This window comes from Nomascus leucogenys, chromosome 2 (genome assembly GCF_006542625.1).
Source record: "Nomascus leucogenys isolate Asia chromosome 2, Asia_NLE_v1, whole genome shotgun sequence".
NCBI classification, from domain to species: Eukaryota; Metazoa; Chordata; class Mammalia; order Primates; family Hylobatidae; genus Nomascus; species Nomascus leucogenys.
Window position 1 is genome coordinate 21,465,632 of NC_044382.1, and position 12,962 is coordinate 21,478,593.

Consider the following 12,962-nt stretch of genomic DNA (forward strand, 5'->3'; position numbering starts at 1 on the left):
CTCTATTTCTAAATCAGGTCACATCCTGAGGTTCTGGGTGGATATATATTTTGGGGGGGCATTATTCAACCCAGTGAGAGTGCCATGATGGTTTACCAAGCTTGACAGGGGTTCAGGGCTGTGCAGGCATAGGGCTCATGTCTTCCGCCTTCTGATCTGCCATCCTGATGTAGCCCAAGCCCACAGCTTTACAGATGATGGTGGAACTGAGACTCAGACAATAAAAATAAAAGGGTCTTGACCAGTATCATATAACTACGTAACGGCACACGAGTCAAGAATAAAGAAAGATGAAGATAAAGAGGTGGGGTAGGCACTTTGGATGGGGAAGTGTAGGGGTGGGAGGGGATGAAGATGAGTATTACTGCTTTGGTTGTGGAATAACTGAGAAAAGCATCTCTGCGTTTAAAACCATTGGCCAAAGAGGATCTAGATGGGACAAGAAAATAATAACCAGCCAATTGGGGAGAAAATGTAGGAGTGTTAGAAGAATTAGTACCGCACTGGGGATCCGTTTTCAGGGGATCATCTGCCCTTTTTCAGCCAAAGGAATGAGAGCTCCTCTCACTGGGCAAAAGCCTTTCCAGGCTGGTCCCTGAAAGCATCGTGCATACAGATGCCTGCTGGTTGCCATGGTGAATGATGCTGATCTGAAGAAATGAATAATGCGAGCATTAGGGGCGGCAGTGGGATTACTCAGTGTTGAGAGAAACAACACGGAAAGCCCAGAGCGGAGGAGGGAGAAGGCACCATTCTCTCAGCTTTAATCTACTCCACCTTGGAGGGCAGAGCTCTAACCAGACACGCTGCAAGCATCAGGTAAGAGACATAGATGGCTCTTCTTGGAAATGGAAATGGCTTTTCACACTCTGCTTAGAGAAGGGCCGGGCAATGGTAAATGAATATTAAAAATAGGGGAGAATTTAGAAACGGAAACAGAGGAAGAAAAATCAGTAAGGGAGATGGACCTGGTCCTAAAAGCTGAGGATGCTATTTGCGTCTTGACAGAAAGCTCTTAAAAATGTCTGCTGAGGTAATTCCATCTGTACAGACAGCTAGTGGCAGATAGTAAGCCAAGAGAACATTTGTGTGTGACAAGAAACAGGATTCCTGATTACTCCTGATGGAAGGGTTTTACACAGGTGGCTGCCTGTAATGAATTAAGCTTTTTTCATTGTGGTCGAAAGTGTATTTATAGGGATGTGTGGTGTGGGGAGGATGAGTGTGTAGAAGACACCAAGCTAGGGAACATAAACATTTGGTCTCCTTCATGATGACCTTCCCTGGAAGGGTCTGAGCACATCTGTCTCATCCCTTTTGTTCCCCATTTACTGGGAAGAAATTTTCAGCCACATGGAAAGACACTGTTCACCTTCCTAAGCATCTTAGTTCACTGTTACCCTTACAGAAGAAAAACAAGGATTGAGAAATTACTCAGTGCTGTGCACCTTTCTGCAGCTCCACTCCTGGAGGAAAATGGGCACAAACACAAGAGGATGGGGGAAAGCGGAGGTGACAGAAAGGCAGGTCATAATAGCCATTAGTTTGGCTTAATATCCAATGCAGGCGAAAATCCAGTTGACAGCTGTTTACTATGTCAGTGCAACGCGAAATGAAACCTACTGGGTTTCATATGAGGGAGGAGAGGCGGAAGACAAAGCAGGGTGAGACCGTTACGTGAATATGCATAGGCTGACTATGACTGTCTCTGTATTTCTGATCGGGGCAATCAGTAGAGGGAACTGCATGAGAGAAACTAAAATACTTGAAGATGGCTCTCTCTTATCAAAGTGGGGCCTGGCAATCTAAAGAGGGCTCATTTGATTTGTCTGGAAAAACAGCAACTGGGTCTCAGTCCTGGCACCTCATTTTGCAATAACGTCTGTAACTAAACCCGGCAGCCTTGCATTAGGAAATGTAGTGGTTAGGCGGCACTAAGTCCTTTCTCTACGTATTAGCGGTATGACATCAGGTTGCTCATCCGTAAAATGGGAATCTAGCTCAGAGGATGTGATGAAGAATAAAGGAAATTAATTACTGTCTGTGAATCATCTAGCATGACAAGTGACATAGCAACCACTTACTGTGAGCGGTTATTACCATGATTAACATTCATAATACCAGCAGAATTAAACAGTGGTAGTTATGCTGATATTAGGGACTGATTATCTTCACCTATAAAATAAATTTCCTGGTACCGCTGGCTTTGAAAAAAACAAACAAACAAAACAAGAGCAGAAGCTTTGGGGTGAAATCAGCTGCCAAAGAGCGACGAAGCGAATTTCCACTCACCATGGGCAACAGAACCATGAGGCTAAAAAAAGCAGTGGGTAGAATGTTCTAGATCATTGAGCTCACAGTACTTGGAGCAGAAACAGGAGGTCAGGAAGGAAAACTGAGGTGAATCAATTGCCTGAGGGTCACAGACCTGAGAATAAAGGTGGAGCCTCTGAGGTTCTACTGATTTCTCCTCACCTTTTCTTCTTTTTTCTTAAGGGGATGAGAACAATGTTGTTATATGAAGGATCTCAGCTAGGGTGGGATGTGGCTGGGATTGCATGGGTGCATCTCTTTTTAGGCCTGAACTTTGGCATGGGACAGCCCCAGTTTTAACTTTTGTCCTGCCACTTTTTTGCTATGCCTAAATAACAGAACCTCTCGGCCTCCATTTCTTTGTCTGTAAGATGAGGGCAACATGAGTGCCCATCTCAAATGTGCAATAAATGGTGGCTATGATTATGATAAATACATACTTAAATTGGGGGATGTCACTCTTCACTTTGATTCTGGTTCCAGAATCGGGATGAACATCGAGGTGGGGAACATTTCTTATACAGGAGCCATCATCTCCTGGTCGTCCTCGGAGCCTTGCCTGGAGGACTATTACCATATTATGTACAGGCCCAACTGGAACAGCATCTTCTCTGGCTATCTTCGCTACAGCTTCCACCACGAGGAGAAGGTGCCTCGAACGATCAGCTCCGTGGTGCTGGAACATCTCGCCCCTTCCACTCTCTACTTCCTGTGCATCAGCTGTAAGAAGGCTGCCTTCCCTTACAGGCACTACTGCACCATGTTCCACACCCTGGATAAGACTCCGCTGGCTCCTGGAAGCTCCCTGGTAGACCCCCAAATCTCCCTTTGGGTGCTGATGGCCATTCTGCTGGCCTGCTTCACAGCCGTCTTGGCCTTCATCTGCCTCCAGTTCTGGTGCGTCCGTTGCCATGAGCCGCGATGGTCTTACAGGGCTGGCCACATGGAGGAGGCCAATGGGTTGGTGAGATGGCCAGAGGAGGCCCCGGATCTTGGTCAGAGGGAGGAAGACCTGCAGGGGCTCCCCCTGGTGGAAGTGCCACGCAAGAACTCCAGAGATGGAGCTGAACTGGATCCTGAAGCCAACCAGGATGCCCCTGATGCGGGTGCCTTACGGAGGGGGGGTGGTGACCAACCCGCTATACTGCCTCATTGTGGGGAATGAGAGTGGGGAGGAGAGAACCCGCATCATGTAGCCTAAAGCTTTCCACACAGTAGGTCATTTGTACAAATGTGTCTATAGACTACCCATTTCTCTCCCATCAAATGTCACTGCTATTGTGGGTCACCTGGGTTGGATGAATGCCCCACGACAAAGCTTCTCAAGCTGGAAAATGTATCCCCCAGGGTATGCCGAGGCACAAACAAGGCATCTCTGCAGCAGCGTCCACTCGGAGGACACAGTTAAGAATTGAAAGCATTGTTTTAACATTAAAACAAACATGGATATGTTATAAAGTAGAAAGCAAAAGTTTGCATGACTTAAATAAAACACAGCACTTGAAGGAAATGTTTGAGTTACAAGTAGGCTCTTGGAGGTACACTTTTGGGCAAAGGTAGATGTCCAGTTTCCTCTGCCCTTGAGGGGATTATTTGGAAAAGTGTGAGAACCCTTACTCTGGAGTGTTTTCCAACTTTTAGGCAATCACACACCACCTGTCTCTATTTTTTAAAACCATGGATTATCTTCACTATTATTAATAATGCTTTCCTTTAAATTGACTCATTTTTTAAGCGTAAACTTATTTTCAAAGACAGCCTTATATTACTCCATAAGTGAAAAACCAGCACCCTCCTGCTACAAACAGAAGGGAAGAGACGTAAGAATAAACATCATGAAAACAAGATAATATTAAATCTAACTTAGCTTCTATTGCCTGCCAGTGATTCTGAGCTTAATGCCTGCTTGCTTGTCTTTGATAAAAAGGGAGATCCAGTGTTGGAGAGGTAATAAAGACATATTAGCACCAATATTTGTCTTTCTCCTTGATATAGCATAAGGTTTGAAAAAGAATCAAAAAGGGAAGTGCTGTTTTTACTTTGTGAGTCAGTGTTAGTTAAATGCCATGTCTGTGAACCACCTCAAATGCTGTCAGTCAGCTTCCCCTGATTTGAGAAAATTGTCTTGACCAGACTAGGTAGGCTGTTCCGGAGAAGACGCCTGTACTCTCCAAGCATCATCCTAAGACCTTCCCAGTGCCCTCTTATATCTATAGACCACAAAATACCAGAATCACAGGATGACACTGCAGTGAATCAACTGAGAAACAGCAGGAGCTGAGAAGCCAGGACGAGAAGCCCCACATCCCTATTCCCTTTCCTACCTCATGCATTCCCTGCTCGGCACCCATACTTTTGCCCCCATACCTGCTACTTGTGAACAAATAAAGATTCATACACTCGCAGCTGTTTCTGCCTGGATCTCATTGCTGTCTCTTTCCTTTCCCTTTAGAGATAAGAGTCTCGCCCTGTCAGCCAGGCTGGAGCGAAGTGGTACAATCATGCTCACTGCAGCATAAAACTCCTGGGCTCAAAGGATCCTCCTGCCTTAGCCTTCCAAGTAGCTGCTGGTGCATGCCGCCATGTCTGGCTAATTTTTTAAATTTTTTTTTTTTTGGTACAGACAGGGTCTTGCTATGTTGCCCAGGCTGCTCTCAAATTCCTGGCCTCAAGTATCCACTGGTCTCGGCCTCCTAAAGTGCTGGGATTAAAGGTATGAGCCACTGTGCCTGACCTCATTGCTTCCTTTATCTCTGCACCTTCTTACTCTTCTAATTAAGGGACACTTTTCCATTTGCTTTTTCTCACCAACCCTCTTCTAGGCAGGGTAGGGCAGGACTACTTACCTTGGATCCATAGAGGTAATAAGGCTGGACGTTGGCAGGTTTGTCTCGTTGTGGTTCTTGGGTGAAAGGAATGGCAGTCCGCACAAAACTAGTAGAAGCATAGGGATGGGAAAGAGTTAATAAGGTCCTAATATTATTCTTCATGGGACACAGATAACAGGAGTGCTTCCTGGCCAGGTGAAGGTTTGCACTGGTACAAGTGCACTGTTTGTTGGGTGGTTGACTATAAAGGTACTAAACTCTTCTGATATCTTCTCATTCAACTGCCATCTCCTTTCTATAGATGGGAAAAATTCAGTCTAGATTCCTGGGCTCAACCAGGTGCTTGTGGCTGCTCAGAATGACACTAGGCAGGAAACTAAGAGTGGGCTTTCTCTGGGGCTCCACTCCTCTACCTCCAGTTTGGTTTCACAAGAGCAGAGTTCAGCAAACTCTTTCTCAAAAGAGCCAGGCAGCAAATATTTTTAGCTTTGGAAGCCAGATGGCCTCTGTTGCAAGTACTCAACTCTGCTGTTGCAGCATGGAAGCACCCACAGACAATAATAAACAAATGAGCATGATCGCGTTCCAATAAAACTTTATCAATTACAAATCATTTTCACTTGTCACCAAATATTATTCTTCTTTGGATTTTTTCCCCTCAACCACCCAAAAGTGTGAATACTATTCTCGGCTCATGGGCTTTACAAAAACAGTCAGCAACTAGATGTGGCCTGTGGGCCACAGTTTGCTGCTCCCTGCTCAAGAGTGTTAAAGCTCCTAAATCTTTATAGAACTGGAAATCTATCTCACTTAGTGTGTGGATGCAGGTGCATTTGTGGATATCTCCCATACCCTTTCATTCATTCAACACATACTCATTCAATACTGGCCCTGAGCCAAGCCTTGGAGATACCTAGAAGATCTGCAGATGAATACATTTTTTTTTGCATCCTTACATACTTATTTTGCATGTGAATATATATGCCTTACTCTTCCACCAGGTTATGAAACTTTGTGGGGATAAAGAAATTAGGTCTTGTCTCTACCTCAGTGCCTGGCCCAGGGCTGTGTGCACCTTGCAGGAGGCAAGTTCCACTTTGTCATGCGTATGTGTGCTCTGCAAATGTATGCTGTTTTGCGGGTATGCTTTCAGATACGTGGATATCCTTACAAACATACAATCTGATCATGTCATCTCCTTCCTCAAACTCTTTCAGGGTTAATAAAAATGCACGACCCTGCCCTGGCCTCTAGAGTACCGCACAATCTGCTCCTGTGTTATCTTTCACAGCACCATTTCCCACCCGACTAGTTTTACCCTCATCAACTTCTTGGAGAAACCCTTAGAAACTTGTCTGGAATATTCTTCTCCTGCCTTTTTGCCTTATTTATTCCTAGTCATCCTTTGCATCTTAACTCCAGCATTACTTCCTCAAAGAGGAAGCCTCCCTTGAGGTTTGCATGACTTTTTGGACTGGAATAGGTGGTACTGTTACCTCTGTCATGGCCCCGTGGGCTTTCCTTCATCTCCTTATTCACTGTTTGGAATGGTACATTTGTCGTGTGATTGATCACCCACATCCTCCTCTAGTCTGAAGACTCAAGAGGCAGGAAGGTATCTGCTCACCATGTCATGCCCCATGTTTTACTGGAGCAGTAAAACACCCCAATGGGCAACTTCAGAGTAGCAGTAGAAAGAGCTCTTCAATGAAAAAAGACCTAGTTGTTAACCACATTCAACTGTCAACCAGCTCTGTGACCTCAGGCAAGTGAGAGAGCACAGAGCCTGTGCCCAGGAGGGGCTCTGAGAGACAACTGTTGCAGGAACCACTCACACATGTACTGGGCCTAGTTTGGAGGAGGCAGCTGGCCACTCCCGCAACCCCCATCCAGCCCCCTCTGCACAGGGACTCCCTTACCGGTTCGTGGACCCATTGTAGCAGTAGTTGGGGAGAAAGTCAAAGTTCAGTTCCCAGAAGACATGCAGGGTGATACGGCCGTAGGGGGCGGACACATTGTGATTGGCCTCCCGGAACATGGCATCGAAGCTGTCCAGCGTCATATGCTTACAGAGCAGCCGGTGCGTGAGCCGGTTAATCTCCAGCAGCCACTCCAGCTCCTGTATGGAGAGAGAGCCCACAATTGCTGAGAACTTGCTTGTAAGCATCACATGTGTGTGTTTTATCTTACTGCTTCTGTTCATGCAAGTGACAGCTGCTCAGACAACCTCCCGGCCATCTACATGGGAACTAGGATCCTTACAGTAGCAGGTGACAAGGTTCCCTTCTTCTGAGAAGTAGAAGGATTGTCAGACTATGCTGACAGAAATGGAGGCCCAGAAGGTTAAGGGCAAGGTAGGGGAAGGGGAGGTTGCATGCCTACCCCCTGGAAGGAGATCATGGACCATGTGCAAATCCCTTTTAGGTAGAGAACAAGCTTACTTTCTTTCCAGTTTCTATGTTGGTGAGAAAAAAGCAATACTAAGAGCTACCACTGATTAAGGGTTTACTATTAGGTTGGACCCTATGACGTTACTTGATTTTTAGGGTCAAATATTGGCAATTTTGCCTGGTTCAACCAAATTAGTATGTGCCAGTTTTATATGTGTCAACTCATTTAATGCTTATCAAACCCTATGAGGTCAGTATTGCTGCCATTCTTATTTTATACATATGGAAACCGAGGCTTTGAGAAGTAACTTGGCTTCAAATGCAGGAAACTGGGCTCCCAAGTGCACATTCTTTTTTTTTTTTTTGAGACGGAGTCTCGCTCTGTCGCCCAGGCTGGAGTGCAGTGGCGCGATCTCGGCTCACTGCAAGCTCCGCCTCCCGGGTTCACGCCATTCTCCTGCCTCAGCCTCTCCGCGTAGCTGGGACTACAGGCGCCCGCCACTACGCCCGGCTAATTTTTTGTATTTTTAGTAGAGACGGGGTTTCACCGTGGTCTCGATCTCCTGACCTCGTGATCCGCCCGCCTCGGCCTCCCAAAGTGCTGGGATTACAAGCGTGAGCCACCGCGCCCGGCCAAGTGCACATTCTTAACCACTATATATTCTAACTGCTATAGAAAATTTAAAAAGAGGTGGGAGCAGAATGCCTCATCCTTTGGAGTGTAGGCCCCTTGAGGTGTCACATGGGGTTGGCAAAGCCATGGCTACAAGCCATGGGCAAGCAGTCTGCAGTCAGCTCATGATGACTGGGATCTATGTGCACTGTGGGCCCTGAACGAAGGAATCCCATCTTCAGACAAAGTGGGACAGAGTATCTGCACACAGCAGGACATGACATTTGTTGGGAAATAAAAGAAGAGTGTAACTCTTTGAACACGCTTTGGTCTCTCATTGCCCTGCAACTTCCCCGCCACTGCTATCAAAAGGAATCAAAGCACAGTCTTGTGTAGAGACAGAAAGCACCTTAGGCCACTCCTGTGTTGTTTTGGTTAAGCCATCTTTTAAGATCGGTACAATGGTCCCTCATTCAGAGAGGGGAAATTGAGGCCCTAAAGGTTAAGTAACTTGCCCAAGGTCACCATAATAGGCCTTAGGATGTGAATCCAAGTCTCCTTATTCCAAATCATGTGTTCTTGGTCCCTGTGACACAGTTCCCTGGAACAACGATGCAAGAGCTGTGAAAGTCCTTTGAAAGGCAAAGGTGGCTTTACAACATAAAGGCTAAAAGAACATCGGCAAGGCCAATTCATCAGAGCATGGCCAGGTGGGATGACCATGGGGTCGGCTGTAATGGCTGGAATATGTCTACAGGAGGCAGTCTCATGCCAGGGATTCAATTTCATTCTCATTAACCATAAAGACCCCTAGATGGAGACCAGAGTATGGTCAGGTGGCGATCCCAGGCTATGCTTCCAATTTTTGGAGCTCTGCCTCTCTGAAACTCAGATTCTGTGGCTCTAAGTTGAAGTGTGCAGAAATGGTTAAAGGCTTGCAAACATACATGGCTAAAGAGACCAGACAGGTTAGGAAAGTGAGATCAACTGGGGTGAAGAGAAAGTTTGGGGAGTGGGTCCATCTATGGCAAATTGGAGGGCCCTGCCCAGGTAAAGGTGGAGCTGCTACTTCTGATACCCCGTCTGACTGCTGCCATGTTGGAGTGGGGGATTAATGATGGCAAATCCTGCAATTTTTCAAAAGAAGGTCAGAATTTCAATTCTGGAACAGCATTGGAGGAATAAGTTTCCAGTCATTGTGTACCATGAAGTAAATGAAGGGCAGAAATACAGAATCAGCTTTCTGATTCTGTCTCTTGGGGGCCTGGCTAGCTGGAATATGTCTTTATTCTGATTTACTTAGGATGGGTACTAAAGAAATAAAAAATACATGGAGTAAGTGCCGCTGAGTTTATTTCTAAGATCGCTGAGTCCCCTGGCACACTGCGGTGCCTTGTTACTGGGAAGACAACTGAGAAGCTGGGGAACAATTTCTGTGTTATTGTTCTGTGACTTCAGCAGTCTCACAACATAAATCCGTGTTCACAAGAGAGACTGAAGGAGAGGCAGAGGCTGCTGCAACCGCAGGTCCGCTTCTCCCTGCACATTATGTAACCCAGATGATATTTCTGCAACACATTTCGGATTTGTTCTTCTGGACTTGAAACCAGAAGAGGGCATGTGCCAGCTGGATGCAGGGCTCAATGCACCAAAGCATGGAAAAGGCTTAAAAAGCCATGTGGGCAGTTTAGGGGTCTCCTAAGAGGATGACAGCTTTCCACAGCAAGGCTGGTTTACTAAAGGGCAACACAGAGAAACAGAACTGGGGCAGTAAAACACCCCAATGGGCAACTTCAGAGTAGTGGGAGAAAGTGCTCGTCAACGAAAGAAGACCTGACTGTTCATCACATTCAACTGTCAACCAGCTCTGTGGCCTCAGGCAAGTGAGAGAGCAAAGGTCTCAAACTCAGTACAGTGAGGCCTCATAGGTCACACACATAAATGAAGCCTGCCAGTGGGGCTATGGCAAGCTGCAGAAAGTGTAGCCCATCTCACAGGTACTTCTAGTCATTTATGGGCAATCGTTACCATCTGGAAATGCTGGCCTGGCATTGCCAGAGCTTCTGCAGTTTTATTTGATTTCTTCCAAATGTCAAATGTTGGCTCAAAATTACAAATGTACTATGCTGCCTAAACAAAACACAGTCTGCGGGCTGCCCGTTTTCAACTTCAGCATCGGGTCTTGCTGAGACTTGTTTGCTCAGCTGTGTAAAATGAGGGTGACTAACTCCCCAAATCTTTGCAACCTCTCCCAACTCAGAATCAAGTTGCCTCCCCATGTCAGAATGGAGTTTTTCAGGTGGAGGGAAAGGCTGAGGGGAGCTCATTCCTCATTTTGTTTCTTGGAGGAGGTAGAAACTTCTCAGCCAGGGCGAGCAGGGGCCATCCTGACCTACTGGGAGAGCGCTTCCCTGAGGTCTCTTCATGGGCTTCCCAGGAACTGGTGTTCTCGGGGGAGCCACTGCTCTCGCCTGATAAACAAGGGCTTTCACTGCTTGTTTTGATTTTGTTCCCAGCTAAAAGAACATTTAGTGCTTTTGAACAGGTGGGAAGAGGCCATGGAGACACATATATCCCAAATCTTTTTTTTCCCATAAGATATGCTCATTATTGGAAAACTAGAAGATACAGATAAACAAAAAAGAAAAAAAATCCCGCCACTTGGAGCTAATCACTGCTAACCATTTGGCATAAAGAATAACTCTGTTTCTCAAAAAAGAGGTGACCAAATGATTTCTCAGAAAAATGTGTGCTGTACTACAGTCTCCTGAAGTAAGTGACCCAGGACTTAAGTGGGTGGGTAGGTCAAACCCTAAGAAATCACCCAAAATCACTGCATTGCAGCCCCAAATTTATTTTTCTCTCATCTTTTTTCCATAAGCTATTATTTATTAAGTGCTAACTATGTATACAAAGGACTCTTGGGAGGCCAAGGCAGGCAGATCACGAGGTCAGGAGTTCGAGACCAGCCTGGCCAAAATAGTGAAACCCCATCTCTACCAAAAATACAAAAATTAGGTGGCCCTGGTGGCACATGCCTGTAGTCCCAGCTACTCAGGAGGCTGAGGCAGGAGAATTGCTTGAACCTGGGAGGCGGAGGTTGCAGTGAGCTGAGATCACGCCACTGCACTCCAGCCTAGGCAACAGAGCAAGACTCCGTCTCAAAAGAAAACAAAACAAAAACAAACAAACAAACAAAAAAACAGGTAGTATCTCATTTTATCCCTATGGTAACCCTAAGAAGTGGATTCTGATATTCCCTCCATTTCTATAGATAAGGAAACAGGCTTGGAGAAGCTGAGTAACTTGCACAAGATCACATAGCTAGTAAGTAGCAGGGTGAGGACTGGCACCCTAGGAATGATGCTAGAGTCCTAGTTCACTGTCACTTTATTTTTACACTTTGTCCACTTAAAATAAAAACCAACTTTATTTAAAAATAATGTTAGACTTACAGAAAAGTTGTAAAAACACCATACCCTGCATATCCTTTACCCAGCTTCCCCACTGTTAACATCTGGCGGAACCATAGTACAATTATCAAATGAAGGAAATTAACTTTGGTACAACACTATTAGCTGAATGACAGGCCTTATTCGGGTTTCACCAGTTTTCCCACTGAAGTCCTTTTTCTGTTCTAAGATTCAATCTAGGATTCCATGTTACATTTAGTTGTCATGTTCCCTTATTCTTTCCTAATTTGTAACAGTTTTCAGTCTTTCCTGTCTCTCAAGACCTGCACACTTTTGAAAACTATCATTCACTTTTTTTTTTTTTAGAATGGCACTCGATTTGGGTTCATCTGATATTTTCTCATAATTAGATTGAGATTGTGCATTTTGGCAAGAATATATGATGACAACAATAATATGTCTTACTGGTGATATTAACTTTGATACTTGGTTAAGATGGTGTCTGCTAATTTTCTCTATTGTACAGTCATTCTTCCCTTTGTAATTAATAAATATCTTGGGGGAGATACTTTGAGACTGCAAGTATCCTGTTTCTTCTCAAAGATTTTTTGGTTAAAAAATTTTTTTATTGTGGTAAGATGTACATAAAATTGAACATTTTAACTATTTGTAGGTGAACTATGGCATTAAGTACATTCACACTGTTGTGCAACTATCAGCACCGTCCTTTTCTAGAAGTGAATCTCACCTTCTCCAACTGAAAGTCTGTATCTATCAAACAGCATCTTCCTCTTCCCTGGTAACCACCATCCTTCTTTATGTCTCCATGAATTTGCCTACTGTAGGAACCTCATATAAGAGAAATCATGAAGTATTTTTCTCAAAGTTCTGCCCACTTATTTTAGCAACCATTGACAGATCTTGCCTACAATTTTTATTATGTTCTAATGGTGATTTTCCATTTCCCATTCCTTCTGTTCATCTGCTTTTGAAAGCACTGAAATCTTCCTTTGATCCACTGAAAGAGTCAAGTTTACTCTAATTCTTGAAGAGAGAGAGAATTAGCAGAGAGTCGTTTAAATTGCTGTTTTCCTGGAGAAAGGAGTAGGCCTATTCCAGGCTTGTGCATCAGAACCAGTTACATAATCTGCAGGGTACAATGTTTAATGAAAATGTGGGGCCCTCTTGTTTAAGAACTTCAAGATAGTGACAGCAGAGTGGTAAACCAGCTGCAAAGCCCTTCTGGGCCTTATACTACTGCACACCCGTGAAGCCAACCCTCCTGTGCAATTTTCCCTAGCTTCTTAGGACCCCTCACCTACTTGCTCAGCCTGCAGGATCCTAAGGACATGCAGCTGTGTCTGAGGGTTGGCCATCTCTAGAAATCTCAAGGAGATCCCCTCCA

General features: G+C 45.1%; 2 protein-coding genes across 5 annotated transcripts in view; one reads left to right on the plus strand and one right to left on the minus strand.

Moving 5' to 3' along the window:
• The window catches only part of FNDC9 (fibronectin type III domain containing 9), a 52,456-nt gene extending 47,738 nt beyond the window's left edge, over positions 1 to 4,718 (plus strand). Inside the window, exons 1-2 of one of the 2 annotated variants that reach the window (XM_003268579.3) lie at positions 61 to 819; positions 2,797 to 4,718. In XM_003268579.3, coding sequence (XP_003268627.1) covers positions 2,804 to 3,478 — 675 coding nt within the window. In that variant the 5' untranslated portion in view covers positions 61 to 819; positions 2,797 to 2,803 and the 3' untranslated portion in view covers positions 3,479 to 4,718. Of the gene's footprint in view, positions 1 to 60; positions 820 to 2,796 lie in introns of those variants that run through there. The other variant, XM_030825932.1, reaches the window with a different exon arrangement.
• The window catches only part of CYFIP2 (cytoplasmic FMR1 interacting protein 2), a 135,801-nt gene that overhangs the window by 55,426 nt on the left and 67,413 nt on the right, over positions 1 to 12,962 (minus strand). For all 3 annotated transcript variants that reach the window (XM_012504947.2, XM_030825898.1, XM_003268573.4), the window contains 2 exons: positions 7,061 to 7,260; positions 5,160 to 5,247 (listed from right to left, as the gene is read on the minus strand). In XM_012504947.2, the coding sequence (XP_012360401.1) occupies positions 5,160 to 5,247; positions 7,061 to 7,260 (288 nt within the window). The remainder of the gene's footprint in view (positions 1 to 5,159; positions 5,248 to 7,060; positions 7,261 to 12,962) is intronic.